Source organism: Dipodomys spectabilis, unplaced genomic scaffold, assembly GCF_019054845.1.
Source record: "Dipodomys spectabilis isolate Male_0828 unplaced genomic scaffold, ASM1905484v1 ptg000573l, whole genome shotgun sequence".
In the NCBI taxonomy this organism is placed as follows: domain Eukaryota; kingdom Metazoa; phylum Chordata; class Mammalia; order Rodentia; family Heteromyidae; genus Dipodomys; species Dipodomys spectabilis.
Genome location: NW_024871250.1, coordinates 450,499 through 476,533, shown reverse-complemented (window position 1 = coordinate 476,533; position 26,035 = coordinate 450,499). Strand labels below are relative to the sequence as shown.

Here is a 26,035-nt window from a genome sequence, read left to right as displayed (position 1 = left end):
CAGAGACGAGGCAGAAGAGGAACAAGCAGCTCCTCCTGAAGAGAAGGATCCAGGACAGGGACAGTAAGCGCGGAGGCCCTGACTTTATGGGAGGGCTTTGCTCCAGGCTGGGCTAGCTCCACAAAGATGGCCACCCGGGACTGGGCAGCTGGTTGGACAGCCAATGGTTTCTCTCTGAAGTCTATGCCCATCTCTCTAGTGCCCAAAGGATCCACTCTGTCCTTGGTCCACCTGGTCCTTTCCTTCTTCCTCTTCTCTCCTCCCATGTATTGATGTTTTTCCTAAGATTTGAACCCAGGGCCTGGGCACTGTCCCCCGAGCTTTTTTGCTCAAGGCTGGTGTTCTACCACTTGAGCTACAGATCCACCTTCTGCTTTTGTGATGATTCAGTGGAGATCAGAGTCTCATGGACTTTCCTCCCCAAACTGGCTTTCAGCCAAGATCCTCAGATCTTAACCTCCTGAGTCGCTGGGATGACAGGCGGGAGCCGCCAGCGCCCTTCTCCTCTCATCTATTCCTTTCCTCCCCCCTCCCCCTCCAGCCCCTCCTCCTCCTCCTCCTCTCCCTGCCTCTTCCCAGGAGTGCCCTGTGTCTCCTTCTCCATTCTTGCTCTGGCTCCAGCGCCCCGTGCCCGCCCTGTCCCGTGTCCCGGAGCTCCTCGGGCCTTGTGTCTTGCAGGATGTGGTGGCCCAGCCTGTCATGGCCGGGCCTGGGGCCCGTGGTCCCCTCCCCGTGGCTGCTGCTGCTGCTGGCCACGGCATCCTGGCTCGTGGCTCGGGTCCTCGTGTGGATCTACGCCTTCTGCAAAACCGCGTGGCGCCTCCGGTGCTTCCCGCAGCCGCCGAGGCGGAACTGGTTCCTGGGGCACGTGGGCCTGGTGAGTGGGAGCGGGTGGGCTCGTGCCCTGGCAGAGGGGCTCCAGGAGTCGGGCGTGGGGCCCCAGCTCCGGTCTGGGCCGTGGCAGCTAAGTCTCACTCCCCAGCTGTCCCTCCAGCTCCTCCCTCTTCCTTGCGTTCTTTCCCACGCTGTCTGTCCTTCCGGGGCACCCAGGAAAGGCCCAGGAGGAATCCTGAGTGAGGATCCTAAGTGCTCCGGGGCTGGATCGAAGGTCCCCCCCCTCCGGGGACTCCACACCACCCTATACCCAGGGTTTCGGTTTTTCAAAAGAATGACCTTGGCCGGGCGCTAGTGGTTCATGCCCATCATCCTAGCTACTCAGGAGGCTGAGATCTGAGGATCACGGTTCAAAGCCATCCTGGGCAGGAAACTCTGTGAGACTCTTATCTCCAATAAAATACAGGAAGTGGCGCTGTAGCTCAAGTGGTAGAGCACTCGCCTTGAGCTGAAGAGCTGAGGGACAGCGCCCAGGCCCAGAGTTCAAGCCCCGTGACTGACAAAAACAAAAAACAAAAGCTGGACGTGGTGCTGTGGCTCAAGTGATAGAGCACCAGCCTTGAGCAAAACAAAAAAGGCTCACAGATAGCGCTCAGGCCCTGAGTTCAAGTCTCAGGACTGGAACTGAATGATCTTTGAGTTTGCAGGCAAACACATTCAGGGCATATCAATGTGTGTGTGTGTGGACTGTGATAATGCCGATTTGCTTGTGAAGCGCCACTCTTCCACAGTACTGTGAGACGCGAAACTTAAGAATCACCTAATCTCAATAAAAATTTTAAAAAATAAAATGAAAAAGACAAAATGTATGCATCTAACTCTTCACCACCTCCATCTGTCTGTCTGTCTGTCTGTCTGTCCATGAAAGACAGAAGGAAGGGGATAGTGGGTTTTGGCTTATGACGTTATGGGATACAGGATCAGCGAGCTGGGCCGGGGTTGCTGGCGGTGCGAGCCACCTGCACCGGCTCCTCCAACCTTCCAGTCTTCTCAGAATCCCCCAGGGGCGAGAGGAGGAGGCAGCCTCCAAGGTGGAGGCCGGATCTGCCTCACTCCAGGCCTTCTCATCTCACACACCCTGGGAGAGACAGGAAGGGGGGCTCAGAAATCATTCCCTTCAGGATGTGACCCCCCATTGCTTGCAGGGCCCGCCCACAGAGCAGGGCATGCAGGAAGTGACGCAGCTGGTGGCCGCCTACCCCCAGGGTTTCATGGTGTGGCTGGGCCCTGTTGTTCCCCTCATCAGTCTGTGCCACCCTGACGTCGTGCGACCCGTCCTCAACGCCTCAGGTACCCGCGGGGAGCTGGTGGTGGTGAGGGCCCACGAGCCGCACCTCTGCAGTGGAGAGAGGGCGGGGAGGCTCCGGGCCGCGGTCCCCCCAGCCTGGCCCCTCCCCTCCACGGGGCCCAGGCCCTGCCCTTGGGGACCATGCCCTCACCCTGCCAGGGCAGGTCACGGCCCTTGGCCACCAGGTTCTTTTATTCGTAGCTGTAAGCCACAGGTCTAGCGTGAGGTCAGCAGAGAGAAGGACCCCTGGCCTGCGGGGCAAACGAAGTGGCATTCAGGCCTGGCTGCGACCAGCCGTCCAAGCAGGACGTTGCCGTCTGTCTGTCTCCCTGTGGCGGGTTTGCTGTCTGTGTGTCACTGTCCCTGTCAAGGTAGCCCTTCCCTGGCCCCGGGATCCAGGGTCACACACACCGAGACTGGCAAGAGAGGTCACTTTCCCCAGGTGCGCTAGTCACTTGCCCAGAATCCTCTCCAATCACGCTGGCTTCAAAGTCCACAGTCCTCATGTCACCTGCGACTTTCCAATCGCCAGGCCTGGCTGCCGTGCGCCGTCAGCAAGACCGATTTGGAGGACGAGGGCTGAGGGTGAAGAATTCAGGCCAGGGCTGGGAAGGTGGCTCAGTGGTAGAGCGCTTGCCTTGCATGCATGAGGCCCTGGGTTCCATTCCTCAGCACCACATAAGCAAAAAGAAAAAAGCCAGAAGTGGCACTGTGGCTCAAGTGGTAGAGCGCTCGCCTTGAGCTGAAGAGCTGAGGGACAGCGCCCAGGCCCAGAGTTCAGGCCCCACGACTGGACCCAAAAAAAAAAAAAAAAAGAAAAAAGAATTCAGGCTGCCTTGGGAGAGCGCCGGTGGCTCCCGCCTGTCATCCCAGCCACTCAGGAGGCTGAGATCTGAGGATCTCTTATCTCTAATTAACTACTCAAAACTCACAAGTGCTGTGACTCAACATGGTAGAGTACTAGCCTTAACAAAAGAGCTCAGGGGCAGTGCCCAGGCCCTGAGTTTGAGCTCCAGGGCCAGACACACACACAGACACACACATACACACACACAGAGTGCACAGTTTATCTTTACCTTAGTTGAATTTCTCATTCTCAGTTATCTGATTATATCATTATATCAGGTATGAAGTCAGTTAAATTGTGTGTGTGTGTGTGTGTGTGTGTGTGTGTGTGTGTGTGTGTGTGAAAGCCCTCACTAGTCTAGGGCTTGAACTCAGGGCCTGGCTGCTGACCCTTAACATTTTGCTCTACCACTCAAGCCACAGCTTCACTTCCTGCTTTGTGTGTGTGTGTGTGTGTGTGTGTGTGTGTGTGTGTGTGTGTGTGTGTGTGCGCGCGCCATGGGGCTTGAACTCTGGGCCTGGGCGCTGTCCCTCAGCTCTTCAGCTCAAGGCAAGAGCTCTACCGCTTGAGCCACAGTGCCACTTCCAGTATTTTGGAGATGCCCAGGCTGGCTTTGAACCGAGATCCTCAGATCTCAGCCTCCTGAGTAGCTGGGCTTAGGGCCGACTTGTTGGGTTGATCCGGAGGCTTGTCAAGGTGCGTGACAGACCATGCTGTGGGCGGTGGAGGCCCCACCCCGGCACCCCCCCACCCCGCCTGATGCTCTCTCCTGTCAGCTGAAGTGGCGATCAAGGACGTGATCTTCTACGAGTTCCTGAGGCCCTGGCTGGGTGAGCACGGGGGATGGGCGGGGGGGGGAGGGGACAGGATGGGGGGGGAGGGGACAGGATGGGGGGGGACAGGGCGGGGCAGCCCGGGGGCCTGGGGGCGCTGCCCTCACCCACGACGCACTCTGCCACTGCCAGGCGACGGACTCCTGCTGAGCGCCGGGGCCAAGTGGGGCCGCCACCGGCGCATGCTGACGCCCGCCTTCCACTTCAGCATCCTGAAGCCATACCTAAAGATCTTCAACGACAGCGTCAACACCATGCACGTGAGTGCCTGCAGCCGTGGCGGCGGAGAGTGGGGCCGTGGTCTGGGCCTGGGATCTGATGGTTACTGGGGGTGTGGTCTGGGATCTGGTCGTCACTGGGGTCATGGTTTGGCCTGTGATCTGATGGTCACTGGAGTTGTGGTCTGCGATCTGATGATCACTAGGGGCGTGGTCTGGCCTGGGATCTGATGAGGAGAGAAAACCTCTAACTTTGAGGCTGGTTTACACAAAGCAATGGAATCCCATCTCTAGCTCACAATAGGCACTCACATGGCACGCAGTAGGTGCTCCCATGGCACACAGTAGGTACGCGCATAGCACACAGTAGGCGCTCCCATGGCACGCAGTAGGCGCTCCCATGGCACACAGTGGGTACGTGCATGGCACGCAGTAGGCGCTCACACCTATGGCAGTTTCTGTTTCTTTCAAGCTGGTCCTGGCTCTGTGTTTCTGTCATGACTGGGGCTCGGTCAACTTCAGGCTGGTTTCATATGCTCTTGACTGGGACAAGTGGATTCTTGTCCCTGTGATGCCTCCGATGGCACGGACACATTCCGTGGGAGCGAGAAGCATCTGAAATGCCCTGGGGACAGAGATTTGTAAGGAGTTGTGGCACCACCTATTTCCCTCACCTGGTGCCGGCCAGTCGGTCCATCCCAGCATCAAGACTGGGGCTGGAGCCGGGCGCCAGGGGCTCACGCCTGTCATCCTAACTATGCAGGAGGCTGAGATCTGGGGATCGCAGTTCAAAGCCAGCCCAGGCAGCAAAGTCCCTGAGACTCTGATCTCCAATAAACCACCAGAAAACCAGCGGTGGCGCTGTGGCTCAAGTGGTAGAGTTCATGCCTTGAGTATAAAGAAGCTGAGAGACAGTGCCCAGGCCCTGAGTTCAAGCCCCACGACAGACAAAAAAAAGTGGGTGTGTAGGGAAACACTATGCCTTCCATAAATATCTCCTGCCCAATTCTTCCCTTCTTCTTCCACCTCGCCTGTACGTGGTAAGGACTGAGCCACACTCGCCACTGCTTCCTCTTCCTCCTCCTCCTCCTCCTCTTCTTCTTCCCTCTTCCTCCTCCTCCTCCTCCTCTTTGTGTGCCAGTCCTGGGCTAAACCTCAGGGCCTGGGCGCTGTCCCTCAGTTTCTTTATGCTCAAGGCGAGCCCTCTACCACTTGAGCCACAGCACCACTTCCGGTTTTCTGGTGGTTCATTGGTGATAAGAGGCTCAGACTTTCTTGCCTGGGCGGCTTTGAACTGCGATCCTCAGATCTCAGCCTCCTGCGTAGCCAGGGTGGCAGGCACAAGCCGCTGGCGCCCGGCTCCAGCTCTGGGTCACTCTGTGTCAGCCCCGCCCTCTTCTCCGGCCAGGCCAAGTGGCGGCGTCTGATGGCGGAGGGCGTCACGCGTCTGGACATGTTCGAGCACATCAGCCTCATGACCTTGGACAGTCTGCTGAAATGCGTCTTCAGCTTTGACAGCAACTGCCAGGAGTGAGTCTCTGGGACCCTACGTGCAGGGGTCATTTCCAGCTCATTCCTAGAGACATCTGACCGGATGTGTAGACTTAAAGAGTGAAGTCCTGTCCAGGATGTGGGCCCCTGGGCTACCAACCCAAGGAAGGAGTTCTGGGAGAGTGGGCCATCCAGGGGGAACCAAGGTGGCCTTCCTGGAAGAGGATGGTCAGATCAGTCTCGAAGGGTGAGGAAGGGGATTGGGGACTCATCTTTCCAAGCAGGTAGTGAGAGGCACCTTGGGAGGGAAGCTGGAAGGAATATTGTGAAGCCTGGCAAAAGGTGTACACCCCTCTTGGGCTTTCCAGGGAGCCCCCGAAGGTTCCACGCCCCTGTTCGTAAAGATTCTGTCCTAGTGACAAGTCCTTCAGGTGACTGGTATAAAAGGGAGAGAGAGCTGGATGCCTGTGGCTCACCAGAGGCTGAGATCTGAGGATCGCAGTTCAAAGCCAGCCTGTGGGGTCGGGGAGGCTCAGGGGGGCCTCCTGTCGGGCTCGTCCTGCAGGAAGCCCAGTGAGTACATCGCTGCCATCGTGGAGCTCAGCGCCCTGGTGGCCAAGAGACACCAGCAACCGCTGCTGCACCTGGACTTCCTGTACCAGCTGACCCCCGACGGGCGCCGCTTCCGGAAGGCCTGCCGCCTGGTGCACGCCTTCACCGACGCTGTCATCCGGGAACGGCGCCGCTCCCTCCTGGGCCAGGGCCTGGATGATGGCCTCCGGGCCAAGGCCAAGGCCAAAACCCTGGACTTCATCGACGTGCTTCTGCTGGCCAAGGTGGGCTGGGCAGAGGATGGGGGGGGGGAGAGGGAGGGGGGACACAAACTGTGTTCTCAGCCTCAGGAAGCTCTCCAGAGAAAATCTGTGTGTAGACGGTGGGTTGGGCGCCGGTGGTCACGCCGGTCATCCCAAGTGCTTGGGAGGCTGAGATCTGAGGATCGTGGTTCAAAGCCAGCCCGGGCAGGAAAGTCGGGGAGACTCCTTATCGTCAGTGAATCATCCCAAAGCCAGAAGTAGAGAGGTGGCTAGGAGACGAGGCCGCAGGCCGGGGCCCGGGGCGGTGGCGGCCGGCCAGCCCCTGCCCCGCGGGCGCGGCGTGGGGTGGAAGGTGGGTGCTGGGGCTGCTCTCCGCTGCGGCTCCCGCGTCCTCGGCCTCCTGCGGTTCTGCAGCGTTGCTTTCTCTTCCAGGATGAGGACGGGAAGGCGCTGTCCGACCAGGACATCCGGGCGGAGGCCGACACCTTCATGTTTGAGGGTGAGGCTTGGGGCAGGAGTCCCTCCACCCTGGGGCCCCGCTCTGCGCCTGCCCCCTCCCCGCCGGCCCTCCCTGCCCTGCGCTGTCCACGCGCAGCCCGGTGACCCCGCCCTGCGGCCGCCCCTCAGGCCACGACACCACGGCCAGCGGGCTCTCCTGGGTCCTCTACAACCTGGCCACGCACCCGCAGCACCAGGAGCGCTGCCGGCAGGAGGTGCGGGAGCTGCTGAGGGACCGCGACCCGCAGGAGGTGGAGTGGTGAGCGCGGCCCTGGGCCGGGCCGGGGCCTCTCCCCGGCTGCGCCCCCAGGAGGGGCGGGGGCTCATCTTCCTGCTGATGCGTTCATTGCTCAGTGGGACTGGGCGCTGAGCTCAGAGCAGGTGCCAGGCCTGGCTAGCAAGGGACAGACTTTCCTTTTTATTCTTTTTGTGCCAGTCCTGGGGCTTGAACCCAGGGCCTGGGCGCTATGAGGTTGTTTTACTTTTTGGTTTTTTTCTTCTCCAGCCTGGTGTTGTACCACTTGAGCCACATCTTGTGGTTAAGCTGGAGATTGGAGTCTCACACACTCTCCTGCCTGGGCTGGCTTTGAGCTGAGACCCTCAGATCCTGAGGAGCTGGGATCCCGGAGCCCAGCCTGTAGGCACGCTCTCAAAGGCCCCTTTTCAGAGGCGTGCTTTGTCGCAGAAATAGTTCCCTAAAAATGCCAGTTACCAGGTCCTACTTCCTCCCAGTGCTTGCTTTCTTTTTCTTCTTTTTGGCCGGTCCCGGGTCTTGAACCCCGGGCCTCCTCGCGCGCCAGGCCAGCGCTCTGCCGCCTGGGCCGCAGCGCCACGCCGGCTTCTCCTGGGCGGTTTCTTAGCGTTCAGAGGCTCTGGGCCTGTCCTGCCCGGGCTGGCTGTGAACCGCGATCCTGATCGCAGCTCCAGCGGCCGGGAGGGAGGGAGGGAGGGAGCGGGTGCTGGCGGGCGGAGCCGGGAGGAGGGGTGCGCGCCCCGGTGACGGCGGGCGCCCTCAGGGACGACCTGGCCCGGCTGCCCTTCCTCACCATGTGCCTCAAGGAGAGCCTGCGGCTGCACCCGCCCGTCACCGTCATCTCCCGCCGCTGCGCGCGGGACGTGCAGCTGCCCGACGGCCGGGTCATCCCCAGAGGTGCGGGGGGGGGGGGGCCGGGGGAGGGGCGGGCGCGGGGGGGGGAGGGGGGCGGGGAGGAGGGGGGCGGGGAGGAGGGGGGCGGGCACCGGACGGCGCGGCCCAGCCTCACCCCCCCCCCCCCCCCCGCAGGCGTCATCTGCCTGATCAGCATTTTCGGGATTCATCACAACCCCGCGGTGTGGCCGGACCCCGAGGTGCCGCGCCCGCGCTCCCGGGGTCCCCGGCGGGGCGGGGGGTCCGGGGTCACCGGGAGGGGCCGGGGTCCGGGGTCACCGGGAGGGGCCGGGGGCCGGGGTCACCGGGAGGGGCCGGGGTCCGCGATCACCGGGAGGGGCCGGGGGCCGGGGTCCCCGGCGGGGCGGGGGGTCCGCGATCACCGGGAGGGGCCGGGGTCCGCGATCACCGGGAGGGGCCGGGGGCCGGGGTCCCGGGTCGGAAGCCGCCCCGCCGCAGCGCCCCGCCCGCCTCTCTCCGTCCCGCAGGTCTTCGACCCCTCCCGCTTCGACGGGGACCACGCGGAGGACCGGTCCCCGATGGCCTACGTCCCCTTCTCGGCGGGGCCCAGGTGCGGGCGGGGCGGGCACGGGGCGGGGGCCGGGCCAGGACGGGGCGGGGGCCGGGCCAGGACGGGGCGGGGCCCAGGGGCGGGGCCCAGGGGCGGGCGGGGCGGGGCGGGCACGGGGCGGGGCGGGCACGGGGCGGGGCCCAGGTGCGGGCGGGACCCAGGTGCGGGCGGGGCCCAGGGGCGGGCGGGGCGGGGCGGGCACGGGGCGGGGCCCAGGAGCGGGCGGGGCCCAGGGGCGGGCGGGGCCCAGGGGCGGGCGGGGCGGGCACGGGGCGGGGCGCACCGTCGGGGCTCGGCGCCAGGCCGGGGGAAGCGGTGCGGAGATTGGGGCGCAGCTGCTCGGAGCTCCTCCCGCCACCTGGCCTGAGTTAGGGACCAGAATCTTCCCCGTTCCCCCGGGCTCCCCGTCCTCCACGGCCCCGGCACCCCGGGCCCCCCGTTCCCCCCCCCGTCCCCCCGGGGCTCCCCGTCCCCCCGGGGCTCCCCGTCCGCCACGGCCCCGTCCGCCCGGGCCCCCCGTCCTCCACGGCCCCGTCCCCCCGGGGTCCCCGTCCTCCACGGCCCCGGCACCCCGGGCCCCCCGTCACCCCCCGACCCCGCAGGAACTGCATCGGGCAGACCTTCGCGCTGAGCGAGATGAAGGTGGCGCTGGCGCTGACGCTGCTGCGCTTCCGCGTGCTGCCCGCAGGGGGCGCCGCGGGGCCCGAGCCGCGCCGGAAGCCGGAGCTCATCCTGCGCGCCGAGGGCGGCCTGTGGCTGCGCGCGCAGCCCCTGGACTGACCCCGCCCCGCCCCCGCCCTCCCCCCGCCCGGACAGACCCCAATAAAGCTGCGCCCACCGAGTCCGCGCCTCACTGCCGGCGGGGTGGGCGGGGCCGACGCCGGTGGGCGGGGCCGGTGGGCGGGGCCTCGAGCACGCCCACCCGGGGTGGAGCCGCGGTGCGCTGACTGTCTGAGGCGGAGACCTGAGGATGGAGGTTCGAGGCCAGCCCGGGCAGGAGAGTTCGAGAGAGCTCTTATTTCCAGTGAACCAGCAAAAAAAGCCACACGCACACGCACACTCACTCACACGGAGGGGGCTGAGGCCTGAGGCTCTGTCACTGACCCTCCGCCCTCCGGGCCGGGCCGCGGGTGGACGCGCCTCGGCCAGGGGGGGGGGCGGGGGGCCGCGGGTGGACGCGCCTCGGCCAGCGGGGGGGGGCGGGGAGGGGCCGCGGGTGGACGCGCCTCGGCCAGCGGGGGGTCGGGCCGTGGGTGGACGCGCCTCGGCCAGCGGGGGGTCGGGCCGTGGGTGGACGCGCCTCGGCCAGCGGGGGGGGGGCGGGGGGCCGCGGGTGGACGCGCCTCGGCCAGGGGGGGGCGGGGGGCCGCGGGTGGACTTGCCTCGGCCAGCCCGGCGGGGGGCCGCGGGTGGACGCGCCTCGGCCAGCGGGGGGTCCTCGGGTGGACTTGCCTCGGCCAGCCCGGCGGGGGGGCCGCGGGTGGACTTGCCTGGGCCAGCCCGGCGGGGGGCCGCGGGTGGACTTGCCTCGGCCAGCCCGGCGGGGGCGCGGGCCGGGGAGGGAGCGGTGCGAGGCCCCGCCCCGCTCGGGATGCCCCGAGGCTCCGTGACCGAGTCCCGGAGTGTGGGCGTGGATGTGGGCACTGCCCTGGCTCCCGGCCCGAAGGGGGCTCGGACCCTGCCGTGCTCCTGCCTGAACGGGAACCCCTTCCCCTTCCCGCGTGCAGGCCGCTGGTGCCCCGCCCGGAGAGGCCCGCGGAGGAGCAGGGCTGGGGCGGCCGCGTGCAGCCGGGCCTGGAGCTGAGGAGCCAGGGACAGCGCCCGGCCCGAGACCCGGCCCAGGACCCGCCAGAAAACAAGAGAAGAGGGACACTGCGGGGAGAGGCCGAGGCTGGCGGGCAGGGAAGGGGGGACTCGGGTGTGTGCTGACCCCCACCCAAGCAGCCTTGCCTGTCCCTGAACTGACCCCTGACCCTTCCCCAGAACGGAGGCAGTTACTATCTAGGCACTTTTCTGAGTATGTGTACTGATCCCTGCTCCTTTCCCTGGAACAGAAGTTTTGGGGGTTTTGTTTGTTTTTTATGTTTTTGGTCAGTTGTGGGGCTTGAACTCTGGGCCTGGGCGCTGTCCCTCAGCTCTTCAGCTCAAGGCTAGTGCTCTACCACTTGAGCCACAGCACCTCTGGTTTTCTGGTGATTTATTGGAGATAAGAGTCTCTGGAGGGGGCTGGGAAGGTGGCTCAGTGGTAAAGTCCTTGCTTTGCATGCATGAGGCCCTGGGTTCGATTCCTCAGCACCACATAAGCAAAAAGAAAAAAGCCGGAAGTGGTGCTGTGGCTCAAGTGGTAGAGCACTCGCCGTGAGCTGAAGAGCTGAGGGACAGCGCCCAGGCCCAGAGTTCAGGGCCCATGACCGGACCCCCCCCCAAAAAAAAAAAAAAGAGTCTCTGGAGGCTGGGAAGGTGGCTCAGTAGTAGAGCGCTTGCCTTGCATGCATGAGGCCCTGGGTTCGATTCCTCAGCACCACATAAGCAAAAAGAAAAAAAGCCGGAAGAACTGAAGAACTGAGGGACAGCGCCCAGGCCCAGAGTTCAGGCCCCACAAAGGACCAAAAAAAAAAAGTCCCATGGCCTTTCTTCCCCAGGCAGCTTTGAATCACAATGCTCAGATCTCAGCCTCCTGAGTAGCTAGGATGACAGGCGGGAGCCACTGGTGCCCGGCATAGAATGGAGTTTTGATTCAGCACTTCCCTGAGTACAGATCCTGGTTCCATTCTCCAGAATGCAATCATTGACTAACCCAGCATTTTTTTCCAAATGTATTTACTGATCCCTACTCCCTTCCCTAGGGTGGAAGTATTGTCTAGCCCAGCACATTCCTCAATGAGTTTACTGATCCCTGTTCCCTTTGCTAGCACAGAAGTCTTGATTTTCTCAGGCCTTCTCTGCACATGTGTGCACTGACCCCGGCTCCATTGTTCAGAGCATGGTCAAGGTGCTGTCCTGTCAGTGGCTGTGAGCAGTGACCGTCCTCACAGAGGGCAAGTCTGCCAGAGGCCTCGGTGTCCACAGCCTCCCCTCCGGAGGAGACTCTGAGGCCACCCGAGCCGCAGTGTTCTGTGTTCTGGACTCAGGGAGCAACGCGTCACGGGCCCACAATGTGGGTCAGGGTGGAGACCATGGGCGACGGAGCCTGGGCCCTCCTTTCTCTGCAGGCTCCTCCCGTGAGCCAGGCCCGATCGGCATTTCAGGGTTCCTGCGACCACTCAGGAACGCAGCCTCATCCTGGAATAAAGCTGAGAAGTGCTGCCCACCTGGGCATCGCCAGGAGCCAGGCAGAGCAGGCCAGAGCGGAGGGAATAGTCTAGATCATAAGATTCTGTTACTAGTTCTCACAGAACCACTGCAGATCCAATTCTGCATGGGTTTGCGCAAGGCCAGCACTCTACCACTTGAGCCACGGCGCCACTTCCAGTTTTCTGGTGGTTTATGGGAGATCAGAGTCTCACGACTTTCCTGCCCGGGCTGGCTTTGAACCTCGATCCTCAGATCTCAGCCTCCTGAGTAGCTAGGATGACAGGCGTGAGCCACAGACACCGGGCCTAAAAAAATATTTCTATTGTTATTTTATTTTTATTTATTGCTAATCCTGGGTCTTGAACTCAGGGCCTGGGCGCTGTCCCTGAGCTTCTTTTGCTCAAGACTAGCACTCTACCCCTTGAGCCACAGTGCCACTTCTGGATTTTTCCCCGTTTATATGAGTTCTATTGTTATTATAAAGGTGATGTGCAGAGGATTGAGGGTTTTTTGTTTTGGTTTTTTTTTGAAGGGACTGTGTGTACCAGTCCTGGGGTTTGAACTCAGAGCTTGAGATCTTTTTATTTTTGCTCCAGGCTCGTACTCTACTACTTAAACCACAGCTCCACTATGACTTTTTGGTGGTTCTTTGGAGCTAAGAGTCTCATGGGCTTTCCTGCCCGGGCTGGCTTTGAACCTGGATCCTCCAATCTCAGCCTCTTGGGTAGCTGGGATTACAGGTGTGAGCCACAGCGCATGGCCTGCTGTTTACCTTCAATGTGTAGATGCGATGTTCTAACACCCTAGTGCACTCAGGATGGCTCCACAGCGTAACGGCAGTCCTAAGAAGTAGCAGCTTCAGAAATGTCTGGTATGGAGGGGTCCCCCACCCCTCACCCCCAGATCTCTTCAAATGGGGGACAGACCTTCATCCAGGACCTTTGCAGTGAGAAGCTGCTAGAGGAAGGCCTTGGGGTGCCCTGGCCTCCACCCTGTGGTCATGGAATCAGACTGATGCTTGATTTTCTTTCCCCAGCGATTGGAATGATGACTCTTCTTACGACTGCGCATAGCTGACAGGGTCTGGACTCGGGTCTGCTGTCCCCTGCCACGTCTTCCATTGGTGCCTATGTGGGAGCATATGGGAGAAAGCACAGATCTGCCAACTCCAGGCCTGGGCCCTGCTCCACGCAGCGTGTATGTGTGTGTGTGTGTGTGTGTGTGTGTGTGTGCGCGCGCGCACCAGTCCTGGCTTGAACTCTGGGCCTGTGCACTGTTCCTGAGCATTTTCCTTCAAGGATTAGTGCCCTACCACTTGAGCCACAGCTCCACTTGTAACTTTTGGGTGGTTAATTGGTGAAAAGAGTCTCACAGATTTTCTCACCCGGACTGACTTTGAACCATGATCCTCAGATCTCAGCCTTCTGAGAAGCTGAGATGACGGTCATGAGCCACCAGCGCCCAGCACCTACCACTAGCAAATTGCTTTTTTCTTCCTTTCTTTTTTGTCAGTTGTGGGGCTTGAACTCTGGGCCTGGGCGCTGTCCCTCAGCTCTTCAGCTCAAGGTGAGTGCTCTATCACTTGAGCCACAGAGTCACTTCAGGTTTTCTGCTGGGTCATTAGATGTAAGAGTCTCATGGACTCTCCTGGCTAGGGTTGGCTTTGAACCTTGATCCTCAGGTCTCAGCCTCCTGAGATTCTAGGAAGACAGGCATGAACCACGAGAACCTGGCTGCTAGATTTTTTTTTTTTTTCCTGGTTATGGGGCTGAGCTCAGGGTCTGGCAGCTAAGAAAAGAGTCTCATGGATGCCCCTGCCCAGGCTGGCTTTGAACCGCGATCCTCAGATCTCAGCCTCCTGAGTAGCTGGCAGTACAGGTGTGAGCCCCCAGCTCCTGGTGAGCCTGTCAGCCGCGTGCTTCGTTCACAGCAGAGACACCTGCGCCCAAGGCTTCCTATGGTAGGGTGTGATGGATGCTGTTTGGATCTCAGGAACTTTCTCATCAGGAAACAAGTTCTGCGTCTCGGCTTTGTTGCTAATCAGCCAGCAAAGTTTCAACTGGAAGCGAAGAGGGAGCGCGGGAGGGGATGATGCCCCGGGGTGAGGGGGGCTCATTACCACTCCCCCAGCTCGAGTCTGAAGCTCTCCTGCCTGCAGCTCCCGGGCAGGCCCTTGGGGAATTTTGTTTTTAATTTGCACAAATGAACGTGGAGATGGAAAATTGCAGGCCAACTTTTAATGAACTCCTAGGAGACTGGGGAAGGCCCGTGGCAGGTTTGCGCAGGAAACTTGGAATGGGGTGCTCTGGGATTGTTAGGGCGAGTTGTGCCAGAGGAGATCCCAACGGGCTTCGTATTGGCAGGGGAAACTGGAACCTTCTTCATCCCTGATGTGTCCTCCTGGGAGCGATGCCCAGTGGAGCTCTGCCTTCGGGGGTGCTAGGAAGGTTAGGCTGCTGATGGCAGATTCGAGAAACTTCTAATTGTAGAATCTCAGGACACAGCTTTAATTGGCCTCTCTCTAGAGCTGGTTTTGAACTTTAAACACCAGCCAGCAAGTCTCCGGGGCAAACTGCCGCTTGCCACATTACATGCCATGCATTAATCACCAAGAAGAGACCTGCATAGCCTGCCATCCCACAGACTCCATTTTAGAGAAGATGTGGGTTCAAGCCAGGAGCCAGTGGCTCACGCCTGTCATCCTAGCTACTCAGGAGGCTGAGATCTGAAGATTCTGGTTCAAAGCCAGCTCGGGCAGGAAAGTCTGTGAGACTCTTATCTCCAATGAACCACCAGAAAACCAGAAGTGACGTGTGGCTCATGTGGTAGGGCACTCGCCTTGAGCTGAAGAGCTGAGGGACAGTGCCCAGGCCCAGAGTTCAAGTCCCACGACTGACAAAAAATATTTAAAAAATAAAAAAATAAATGCCATATAGGACTATTTCAGTGGAGTCCTAAAGATGTCTGTCAATGTACCACAGGCCATACTGTGGGTGGTACCCATTCATTCATCATTAATCATTCATCAGATCCTACTGAGCAATTTCTGCATTCCAAGGTCTGCAAATTCAAACAGAGCCAGCAAGAGGAGGTCCTGGGATCTCCTGTTTTAATCTAATGAGGAGAAAATAATTTGCAAGAATACAAATTAATGAGCAGAATAGTTCATTACATGCACCAGTGTCTACTATGCCAATATTGGCAAATTGTATCCCTGAGGAATTGGATCTCATGTTTGTAGGAATCAGCTGGGTGCTGGTGGCTCACACCTGCGCGCCAAGAAATTCAGGAGGCTGAGATCTGAGGATCATGGGCTTTTTGTTTGATTGTCAGTTTTGAGGCTAGAACTCAGGACCTGTGCACTGTCCCTGAGCTTTTTCCTTCAAGGCTTAGTGAGCAGCAAACAGCTGCACTTCCAGTTTTTGGGTGGTTCATTGGAGATAAGACTCTCAGGGACTTTCCTGCCCAGGCTGGCTTTGAACTGCCATCTTTGGAGCTCTGCCTCCTGAGAAGCTAGGATCGTGGGGGATGAGCCACTGGCACCAGGCTGAGGATCATGGTTTGAAGCCAGCCTAGGCAGGAAAGTTGTGAGACACTTATTGCCAATTAAATATTTTAAAAATCCCGATGCGGGATGCCAGTGGCTCCCGCCTGTCATCCCAGCTACTCAGGAGGATGAGATCTGAGGATCGCGGTTCAAAGCCAGCCTGGGCAGGAAAATCCATGAGACTCCTATCTCCAATAAACCACCAGAAAACCGGAAGTGGTGCTGTGGCTCAAGGGGTAGAGCGCTCGCCTTGAGCTGAAGAGCTGAGGGACAGCGCCCAGGCCCAGAGTTCAAGCCCCACGACCAACAAGAAAAGCCGGAGCTGGAAGTGTGACTCAAGTGGTGCAGCACCGGCCTCGAACAGCAAAAGCTTAAGGTACAGCCCCGGGCCTCGGTCTTGGCGTGCGCGCAGGTGCGCGGCTCCTGCCAGCCTAGCCCCGCCTCACTTTATTGGTCGGTCGTGGGCGCTGTCCTCAGCGGCTCGGCTCGGGGCCGGCGCTCTTCCCCTGCAGCTCGGCGCCACTTCGGGTTTCCGGGCGGTTCACTGGAGATCAGGGTCTGTCCTGCCCGGCTGGACCTCAGCCTCGGAGCAGCTGGGATGACAGGCGTGCGCCCGGCGCCCGCCCCGCGCTCCGCGGGCGTCCTCTCCGCAGCCACCGCCGCCGCCCTCCGCCCGGGTCATCGGCGTCAGCGCGGGTCAGCCCCGCGCTCCCACCCTGCTGCCCCTGTCGATCGGGCCTTGCGGGGGGCGGTCCCTGAAGCGTCAGCCAATCAGAACGCTGAAGCGGCGGCGGCTCTGTCCAATGAGGAGCGCGGAGGGGGCCCCGCCCCCGGCGCGGGTCGTCCGGGCCGGGCTCGGGCCGGGTCTCCCACCAAGGCCGCCCGGAGCGCGGGGCCGCGGGGCCCGCATCGAGTGTCTCCCCATGACCACCAGAAAATAAGCAGGAAAGCAAGCTCGGTTCTGGGGAGGAGAGGGGGTCAAACCGATTCCCGGGACTCCGGAACTCCCAGATCCCAGCCGGCTGCGCACGCAGAGCCGACCCGCACCAGCCGCGGAGGTCTGGAGGTCTCCGCGCGACCTCGCGGAGCCGGCGGGCCCCGCGCCGGCCTGGGCGTGGTGGGGCGGGATGTCCGGGGAAGACGCTGAGGGTCCCGGGTCTCCTGGGAGCGGAGTTTGTGTCGCCTGGGTTTCTGGTGTCAGCACTCGGGGTGGGACTGAGATCTCCCGGCCCTGAATTTTCTAGATGGGAAAGCAGGCGCTCGGTGGGCCGGGGTTCGAGTCCTCAGCACCCCATAAGCAGAAAAACCCAGGAGCCGAAGGAGCCGAAGCGCAGGACCGGATCCAGCCCTGAGGTCGGTCCCCAGCGCTGGCGCGTGCGCACACACACCACCAACACCTACAGGACTTCCTGTCACCCTTACTAGAAACTTCTAGCACGTGCGTTTATTTCTGGCCTGACAGCTGGAGGCGAGGACTCCAGTTTTGCCGGCACTGAGCACGCCTCTGGTCGTTCCGTCCCCGTGCGCTCGCCCGTGCACCGCGGGGCTCTGCGCCCCAGCCCGGTGTGGCCGCCTCTCCGTGGGGTGGTGAGAGTCCTTCCCTGTGTGGTTGGGATGGCGATCTCCCCTGCACGGAGACACAGAGGCCCCCCGCCCTCCCTGGAGCTGGAGCTGGAACCCGGCCCTCACTCCCAGCCACGTGAGCCGCAGCTCCACGTCTGGTTTTCCTGTGATTCGCTGGAGCTAAGAGTGTCCTGGGCTTTCCCGCCCCGGCTGGCTAGGAGCTGTGACCTTCAGATCTCAGCCTCCTGAGGCACCACAATGACAGATGCATGGAGCTCAGCCCTTGAGAGCCCGCCCGGCCTTCTGACACGGGAGCCGCCACTCAGGTGTCCTTGATCAGAGACGGGCCCTTCTGCCCCTGGGGCTGCATCCCCAGCTCAGGGCACAGCTTTGGGGGCTGCACATAGGACAGCCAGGGAGAAAGGGATGTCTGTCAGGCAGATTGTAGAGCAATTTGTTTTTTTTGGTCCCGGGTCTTGAACTCAGTGCCTGGGCACTGTCCCTGAGCCTCTCCGTGCTCAACACAAGCGCTCTACCCTTTGAGCCACCGCGCTACTTCCAGTTTTCTGGTGGATCACTGGAGATGAGTCTCAAGGGGTTTTGTGTGTGTGGGGTTGCCTTTGAACCGTGATCCTTAGATCTCAGCCTCTGGAGCAGCTAGGATGCCCAGTTCTCCAAGCAGTTCTTCAAAGGTCACATTTCTGAAGATACTCCATTGAGATTTCCAAGATGGTGGACATAGCTTACATTCCCATAACAGTGCACCCCCCTCCCCACCCCCCTTACCTTTACCAGCATTTGTTTTGTGAAGATCTTGGGGCTTGAACTCAGGGACTGGGCACTGTCCCTGAGCTTTTGGTGCTCCACGCTAGCACTCTACCGCATGAACCACACAGGGCCACTTCTGGCTTGCTGGTTAGCTGGAGATTAGAATCTGGCTGACTTGGAACAGCAATCCTCCTCTCAGCCTCCTGAGCAGCTGGGATGACAGGTGTGAGCCTCCAGACCTGGCTGAGAGCTAGTGATTTAATAACACCTCTCCTAGACCTGGCCCAGGGAGCGTGCTGTAAGACCTCCAACTTCCAGACTTCATTGCTTCATTCCTTCAGGTCAGTCCTCGTGGGAAGTCCTTCCTTAAACAAACCTGCAATACTGCGCTCCGTTCTTACAGAGGTCAAAGCGCAGGGTGGCTGTGAACATGAAACATCTCCAGCTGCTGTGCAGATGGCATGGTGAGCAGGAACTCTCCTGGGTGTGTGTCCAGAGGTGCGGTCTGGAGAGGAGCAGTGTGCACCCACAGAGGAGACACAGGCCACAAACGTGAGCAGTGTGGGAAAGCTCCCGTTCCAGGCATGTTCACACACACAGGAGAGAGGTGCGTGAGTACTGGCAGTGTGGGAAACACCAGAAGCCAGAAGCCCCACTCCCACAGTGCACAGCATGGGAAAAGCCCCAGGGCCTGCAGCCCTTTCCGAGCATGGAAAGCGCCACAGTGGACGGAAACCTACCCCACGGGTGAAACCACGCCGCAGGGGAACCTTCCGTGGGCAAGCAGCATGCCAAAGCAAAGCCTGTAATTTCTTCTGGTTCCATTCAGAGCTCAGAGGCACTGCATGCATGCATGCATGCATGACACCCACTTCCCGCAGGAAGCATGGGAAGTCAAGCAGGGGGGAAACCCACCATGGCTGATGTGGGGGGGCACACGTCATTACCAGATCTTTCTAGCAAATAGTAGCATGTGTGTGGGAAGGCACATGTAGCCATATAAAACCTGTGGTAACATCTTGACTCATATTAGTTCAACCCACTGATATCAAAGAGCACGTGTGTAACCTTCAGAAATGAACATGGTGGACTAGCAAAATGTTGGAAGATTTTCTGCAGCCAACGTGCAAAACACATGAGCAGAAACTGGGCGAAGGTGCAAAACAGAAGCTGCCAGAGCTGGGCACCAGTGGCTCACACCTGTCATCCTAGCTACTCAGGAGGCTGAGGTCTGAGCATCGCGGTTCAAAGCCAGCCCGGGCAGAAAAGACCATGACACTCGTCTCTCCAATGAACCACCAGAAAACCAGAAGTGGCGCTATAGCCCAAGTGGTAGAGCGCTCGCCTTGAGCTTGAAGAGCTGAGGGACAGCGCCCAGGCCCCGAGTTCAAGCCCCATGACTGACAAAATAAAAATAAAAGAAGCTGTCAGAGGTACCAGGTCACCTTCGAGTTCTACGTAAACTCTTCCTATGGAGAAATCCTGGAAATCCAATATATAGTGTGTGATCTGTGTGGAGCATGCCAGAAAATATGCAATAGAAAATACAATCTTAATTCACCAATGTCTGTTAAGTAGCCACTACAAATGTATCTTTGCACTATGTATTTTTTCTCCAAAATGGACCATTTTTTAGCATTGATGTGGGTTTTCATATGTAGTGCCTTTTTTTGATATCTTTTTATTATTGTGAAACTACTGTACAGAGGGGTTACAATTACATGGGTAAGATAATGAGCACATTTCTTATCAAGCATTGTAGCCTCCTCCTTTGTTTCCCCTTCCCATCCCTTCCCATCCTCCTCTGTGGAGCACATGGGCAGCAAATATGGCGCTGGGAGGGGGTTGAGTGGGCAGAGCCTAATTTACTGTAGAGCACATGGCCAGCCAAGATGGCTCTGGGAGGGGGTTGAGTGAGACCCCAATTGATCTTCTGATCAGTGCCTAACCAGCCCGTGAGGGCTCAGGTGAATGATAGGGTGTGACCTTGACAGTGATTGGTTCCTCTTCCTCCCTTACCATGCCACCCACCCTTGTTGTCTTTAAAAGGGGCTGCTCTCTGTTAATAAACGAGTTTTTCTACCTGCTGGATTTGGCTCCCCGCTGTGTCTGATTGTCTCCTGGGCTGAGGGAGGCTAGGGAACCGGCAAGTGCCGCACTTACCTTTCTTCAGACCCCGTCCGTCTTTCCTGGGACGGACAAAGACCCAACACTCCTCCCCCACCCCCCCCACAAAAGTTGTAAAGTTTATTTTCAACATAAGGACTTGTACATCTCATTGTTGCAATGGGTCCTCCTGTATCCCTGTTTTAACAATTTTGTTTTTTCCCTTCCCCTCCACATATATCATATATAGTGAAAGCAGGGGTTGTACCATGGGGGAGGGACATACAAAGCAACAAAGACATAATCTTATAAAGATGTTAGAAACAATCGCATGAAAGATTTTTTTTTTTTTTTTTTTTTTGTCAGTCGTGGGGCTTGAGCTCTAGGCCTGGGAGCTGTCCCTGAACAATTCAGCTCAAGGCTCATGCTCTGCCACTTGAGCCATCGCGTCACTTCTAGTTTTCTGGTGGTGTTTTTTTTTTTTAAATTGTGATTAAGTGATTACATAATTTCCCAAATTTCACAGTATTGTGGAATAATGCTCATTTAAAGTCACAAGCTCATTCTAACTTTCCTGGAGCAAATTGTCTATCACGGTCTATAACATAAAACAGTGTACACATATACACCACACATGTGATCAGCAGCATGGGGATATTTAGTAGTGGTTCGACCAGATGAGTGGGAGTTCTTTGTTTCTTAAGTCCTGTTAGTTTTGTGGTGTCACCTAACATTGGATTTAGCATCCACTTGTCAGGGAGACCATGTACTGTTTGTCTCTTCGTTCTTGGCTTACCTCGCTCAACATGATTCCTTCTAGCTCCATCCATTTCCCTCCAAATGCCATTATTTTGTCCTTTCTAATGCCCGCATAATATTCCATTGTGCATAGATACCACAATTTTTGGATCCATTCATCTGTGGTGGGGCATCTGGGTTGTTTCCATATCCTAGCTATTGCGAACAGTGCCACAATAAACATGGAGGTGCACGTGTCCTTGTATATTGGTTCCTGTTGTTCAGGGTAGATGCCTAGAAGTGGTATGACTGGGTCGTAAGGGAGTTTCATCTTTAGCTTTCTAAGGACCCTCCAGACTGCTTTCCAAAGTGGTTGTGTAAGTATACATTCCCACCAGCAGTGTAATAGGGTTCCTCTTTCTCCACATCCCCTCCAGCATTTGTCGTTGGCTGACTTGAGGATGTGGGACATTCTGACTGGGGTAAGGTGGTATCTCAGGGTTGTCTTTATTTGCATTTCCTTCACCACCAGGGATGATGAACATTTCCTCATGTGTTTCTTTGCCATTTTTATCTCTTCTTCTGAGAAGTCTCTCAGTTCCCTTGCCCATTTAGTAATTGGTTTGTTAGGTTTGGGAAGGATTAGTTTCTTGAGTTCCCTGTATATACTGGATATTAACCCCTTGTCTGGTATATTGCTGTTGGTAAATATTTTTTCCCAATTAGTTGGTTGTATGTAGTGCCTTTAAAAATTGTCAGATAAAGTGTTTTGTGTTTTCACAGTTTGGGCCCAAAATTATTTTTTGTTGTTGTGGGTTGTGGAGCTTGAACTCTGGGCCTGAGCGCTGTCCCTCAGCCCTTCAGCTCAAGGCAAGCACTCTACCACTTGAGCTACAGTGCCACTTCCGGTTTTCTGGTGGCTTATTGGAGATGAGTTTCACGGACATTCCTGCCTGGGCTGGCTTTGAACCGGGATCCTGCCCGGCTTTGAGGGGTGTTTCTATGTATAATTTTAAAAATAAAGCTGCTAGGTGGGTGCAGGTGGCTCACACCTGTAATCCTAGCTACTCAGGATGCGGAGATCTAAGACACATTTCAAAGCAAGCCTGGGCAGAAAGTCCCTGAGACTCTATCTACAATTAACCACCAGAAAACTGTAAGTGGAGCTTGTGGCTCAAAGTGGTAAAGTGAGCAAAAGAGCTCAGGGACAGTGCCCAGGCCGAGTTCAAGCCCCATGACTGACAAACAAAATACAGCTGCTTAATAGGTCATCAAAGCTGTTGGCAGTCTCTTACCTCATGTGAACCTAAATGTTTTTTTTTGTTTTTTTTTTTTGGGGGGGGGGTCCGGTCATGAGGCCTGAACTCTGGCCTGGGCGCTGTCCCTCAGCTCTTCAGCTCAAGGCTAGCGCTCTACCACTTGAGCCACAGCACCACTTCTGGCTTTTTTCTTTTTGCTTATGTGGTACTGAGGAATCGAACCCAGGGCCTCAGGCATGCAAGGCAAGAGCTCTACCACTGAGCCACCTTCCCAGCCCAGAACCTAAATGTTCTTAACTCTTGTATATATCCACTCTGTCCCTTGTTGGAATAAATGGCATTTTTGTGTACTTCATCTTTTTACTTTTAGATGTTTCTCAAATAAGACTGTAAACTTTTTAAATGAAGCTCAGCCAGTTTCCAGCAACCTATGAAATGTTCCCTTTATTTACTGTAAAGATATTTCCAAATGTCTATCACTATCAGAGACGGTCAATCGATGTGCCTGATTTTTCCTTTGTCCCAAAAGGAACTGTGGTATGGGGTGATGTCTCCCTCCTGTTACGTGTCCTCTGTCTTCTTATGTTGACGCTCGTTTGGAAACATGTTCTTTTCTTGGTAGCAAAGACACATCATGGCCAAGACCCTTTCATCACGTAACACATAACCAACTGATCACACAGCCTTTCTGTATTCTCCCGACTAGGAGCATCTTAAATCCTGTGAGCCGATTGACTTGGCTAGTTTTCCGTGGGTGACTGCTCAGTGCAGCAAGCTGATGCGCTGAGGGATGGGTGCAGGTCTGGGCCACAGGTGTGAAGTCAGTCCAGGCAAAAGCATGAGACCCTATCTGAAAAAGTAAGTTCCAAAGGCTGGGGGCATGGCTCAGGTGACAGACTGCCCCAGGCTCCAAGTTCAAGGACCAGACTGGGCATCACAAGCACACTCAGTCTATTTTTTTTTGGTTGGTCATGGGGCTTGAACTCTGGGCCTGGGCGCTGTCCCTCAGCTCTTCAGCTCAAGGCAAGCGCTCTACCACTTGAGCTACAGCGCCACTTCTGGTTTTCTGGTGGTTTATTGGAGATAGGAGTCTCACAGTCTCTCCTGCCCGGGCTGGCTTTGAACTGCAATCCTCAGATCTCAGCCTCCTGAGTAGCTAGGATTACAGGCGTGAGCCACCAGCGCCCAGCTCACACTCAGTCTATTAACAAAGAGAACAGGCTCATAAATACATGATCGGAATTATAAATACACCAAGTGTTCTGCACATAATGTCATGAAACATTACTAGAAACATCAGGATAATACATATCAAGCCAAGTGCTGGTGGATCACAAATCCTACCTACTCAGGAGGCTGAGACCTGAGGATCAAGGCTCAAAGCCAGCACAGGCAGTGAAGTCTGCAAGAATTTTATGTCCATTTAACTAGCAAAAAGCTAAAAGTGGAGGTGTGGCTCAAGTGGTAATGCACTAGCCTTGAGCAAAACAGCAGGGACAGAACCCAGGCCCTGAGTTCAAGTCCTCGTACAGGCAAATAGTAACATATAACTTCAATATCCCCTACTCCAAATGAAAAGGAGTAAAATCAAGACAGCATCTGCACTTTAAGTGGATGTAGACTGCCACAGAATATTCCAGCAGTCGCTGGAACTTAACTGTAACTTTGACCAAATGAATGAAGATGATGGGACGTTTTGGTTGTTTTTTTTTTGCCAGTGATGGGACTTGAACTCAGGGCCTGGGTACTTCCTGAGCTTCATTTTGCTCAAGGCTAATACTCTACCACTTGAGTCAGCACAGCTTCTGCCTTTTGCTGTGTATGTGGTGCTGAGTCACACCGGCTTCATGCATGCTAGACAAGCACTCTACCACTGAGCCACATTCCCTGCTCCTGATGGGGTATCTCTAAGTATCTTTTTGACGTTATATGAAAAAACTTGATAATATGTTCGCTAATATAGTTGAAAACTGCTGGGCGCTGGTGGCTCACGCCTGTAATCCTAGCTATTCAGGAGGCTGAGATCTGAGGATCGTGGTTCAAAGCCAGCCAGCCTCGGCAAGTGGTGCTGTGGCTCAAGTGGTAGCGCTCGCCAGGATCTGAAGAGCTGAGAGAGAACACTCGGGCCCTGAGTTCAAGCCCAGCGACCGAGACACACACACACACACACATAGTTGAAAACTCCTAAGAAACCTCAGATCTCAGCCTCTCAAGTAGCTAGGATTACAGGCGTGAGCCACCAGCGCCCACCTTACAAACCCATTTGGATTTTTGGATTTCCCTTTAGTCATGTTAACATTAAACATACATGAACACCACCTATGACCTGTAGAAGCACATTTGGAATTGTACCTCGAGCAGAAAGCTGGGCGCCGGCCTGGATTTGCGCAAGGACTGCCGTCAAGCGGGTGAGTTGGAGAGGCAGTGTACCACTTCCATACCTCAGACGAGCCAGAGCAGAGAGCAGTCTATTTGGAGGAAAGGATTCAGGCGTGGGGAAGCTTGGAGAAAGTGCCATGCGGAGGTCTTCCTGCCTCACTAGAACTCCATGGCTGGAACCCCAAGCCAGCCTGTCCTGAGACCCCACCAGCTAAGCGAGAGCTGTGGGTCTCCCCTCAACCCACTGGGGATTTGGCCGTGACTCCAGCACAGTACTGCTGGCTCGTCTGGGAGCCGTGGCCAGGCGACTGTGACACCTGGGCCCACAGGCACGTGTGGACTAGACACTGCAGGGCAGGGAGCTGCGCGCGTGCGCCTGTGGGACAAGGAAGCACTGCAGACAGCGCAGTCCGCTCCATGGAGCAAGGGGCTTGGGCTGTGGGTGGCATACAGTTGCAGCTACTCCTCGTGGGTTCCTGTGGAAGCTGCCGGCCTGACCCCTGGGACTGGGATGCAGCTGCCTCCTTGCGTGTGTGAATGAGCCATGCGCAGGCGGCGGCGTCCCTCACGCCGTTCATGACCCCACATTCAGCACACAGCCTGGGCTCAGAGCTTCATATCTAAGGGGCACAAATGGGGGCCTCTGGGGTCCCCACAGATAGAAACCAGCCTGGCCAGCCAGGCACCAATGGCCCACACCTGTAATCCCAGCTACCTAGGAGGCTGAGATCTGAGGATCATGGTTTACCACAGGCAAGAAAACCCTTGAGACTTATTTCAATTAACCACCAAAAAGTTGGAAGTGCAGCTCTAACTCAAGTGATACAGCACCAGCTTGATCAAAAAGCTCAAAGGCAGAGCCCAGGCCCTGAGTTCAAGTCCCAGGAATAGTGTGCATGTACACACACACACACAAATCCCACCTAGTACAAGTGTAACCAAAGAGGTGAAAGATCTGTACAACAGAAATTATAAAGCACTAATGAAAAAACTGAAGACACGAAAATGGAAAGGCATTTTGTATTTAAACAATGAAACTCTTTTACAATATCCATACCCACAAAGCATTTTACAGCTTCAATGCAATCTCTATCAAAATGTCATTCTTTACAGAGAAAACAAAAACGAAAACCTATGTATACGGAACAAACAAAACCCTGACGTTGCCAAAACCATCTTTACACACAAGACAGGAGGTAGTACACTACAAACTCACCAGAACCAAACAGCAGAGACGCCAACAGTTCCGCACAGGAGCAGCCAACCCACACCCAGCAGCGACTTTTCCTCCCGAGGTCAGTGAGAACCCACGCACTGGAGACACCTGATCAACTGCGGACTCGGCAGTAGTGCACACCTAGAGTCCCGGCACTGCGGCGCTGAGGCGGACAGACAGATGGTGGGGTGGAACTCCGCCCGGGCTCAGCAGCACACAGCGTTCAAAGTTTGAGGCAATCCTTCCTTTAAAGGTTACATAACTTATCCTTGGATGGGACATCAGTGCATAAGATGCTAGTTGCACTCTCAGTTAAATTGTAAAAAGATCAAAACAGCAAAACATAAATTTTCAAACTAAAAAAAAAAAATCTGACTCTTCTATTTAGGTGAGCTTGCTCCTACATATAAACAGGCAATTAAGGTATTTATTCATTCTCTTGATTTCAATACTTTGGTCTTAACAGAAATTAACTAATAGGGCACCAGGGACTTACCCCTGTAATCCTAGCTACTCATGAGGCCGACATCTGAGGATCACACTGTTTAAAGCCAGCCCAGGCA

The 26,035-nt window shown here is 56.9% G+C and overlaps 1 protein-coding gene across 1 annotated transcript; it reads left to right on the top strand.

The window, feature by feature from the left end:
• LOC122100257 (cytochrome P450 4F1-like) lies at window positions 1–9,418 on the top strand. Its single transcript, XM_042670592.1, has 13 exons — window positions 1–63; window positions 679–877; window positions 2,040–2,184; window positions 3,806–3,859; window positions 3,995–4,122; window positions 5,489–5,610; window positions 6,137–6,407; window positions 6,819–6,885; window positions 7,014–7,143; window positions 7,901–8,034; window positions 8,167–8,231; window positions 8,520–8,602; window positions 9,205–9,418. The coding sequence occupies exons 2-13, from the start codon at window positions 680–682 to the stop codon at window positions 9,380–9,382; spliced, it is 1,575 nt and encodes a 524-aa protein (XP_042526526.1). The 5' UTR covers window positions 1–63; window position 679; the 3' UTR covers window positions 9,383–9,418.
• The last annotated feature ends 16,617 nt before the right edge of the window (window positions 9,419–26,035 follow it).

Coding starts and splice junctions, on each gene's coding strand:
- LOC122100257 (XM_042670592.1), top strand. CDS start 680: ATGTGGTGGCCCAGCCTGTCATGGCCGGGCCTGGGGCCCGTGGTCCCC. Junction 878..2,039: donor TCCTGGGGCACGTGGGCCTG/GTGAGTGGGAGC, acceptor CATTGCTTGCAG/GGCCCGCCCACAGAGCAGGG. Junction 8,035..8,166: donor CGGCCGGGTCATCCCCAGAG/GTGCGGGGGGGG, acceptor CCCCCCCCGCAG/GCGTCATCTGCCTGATCAGC.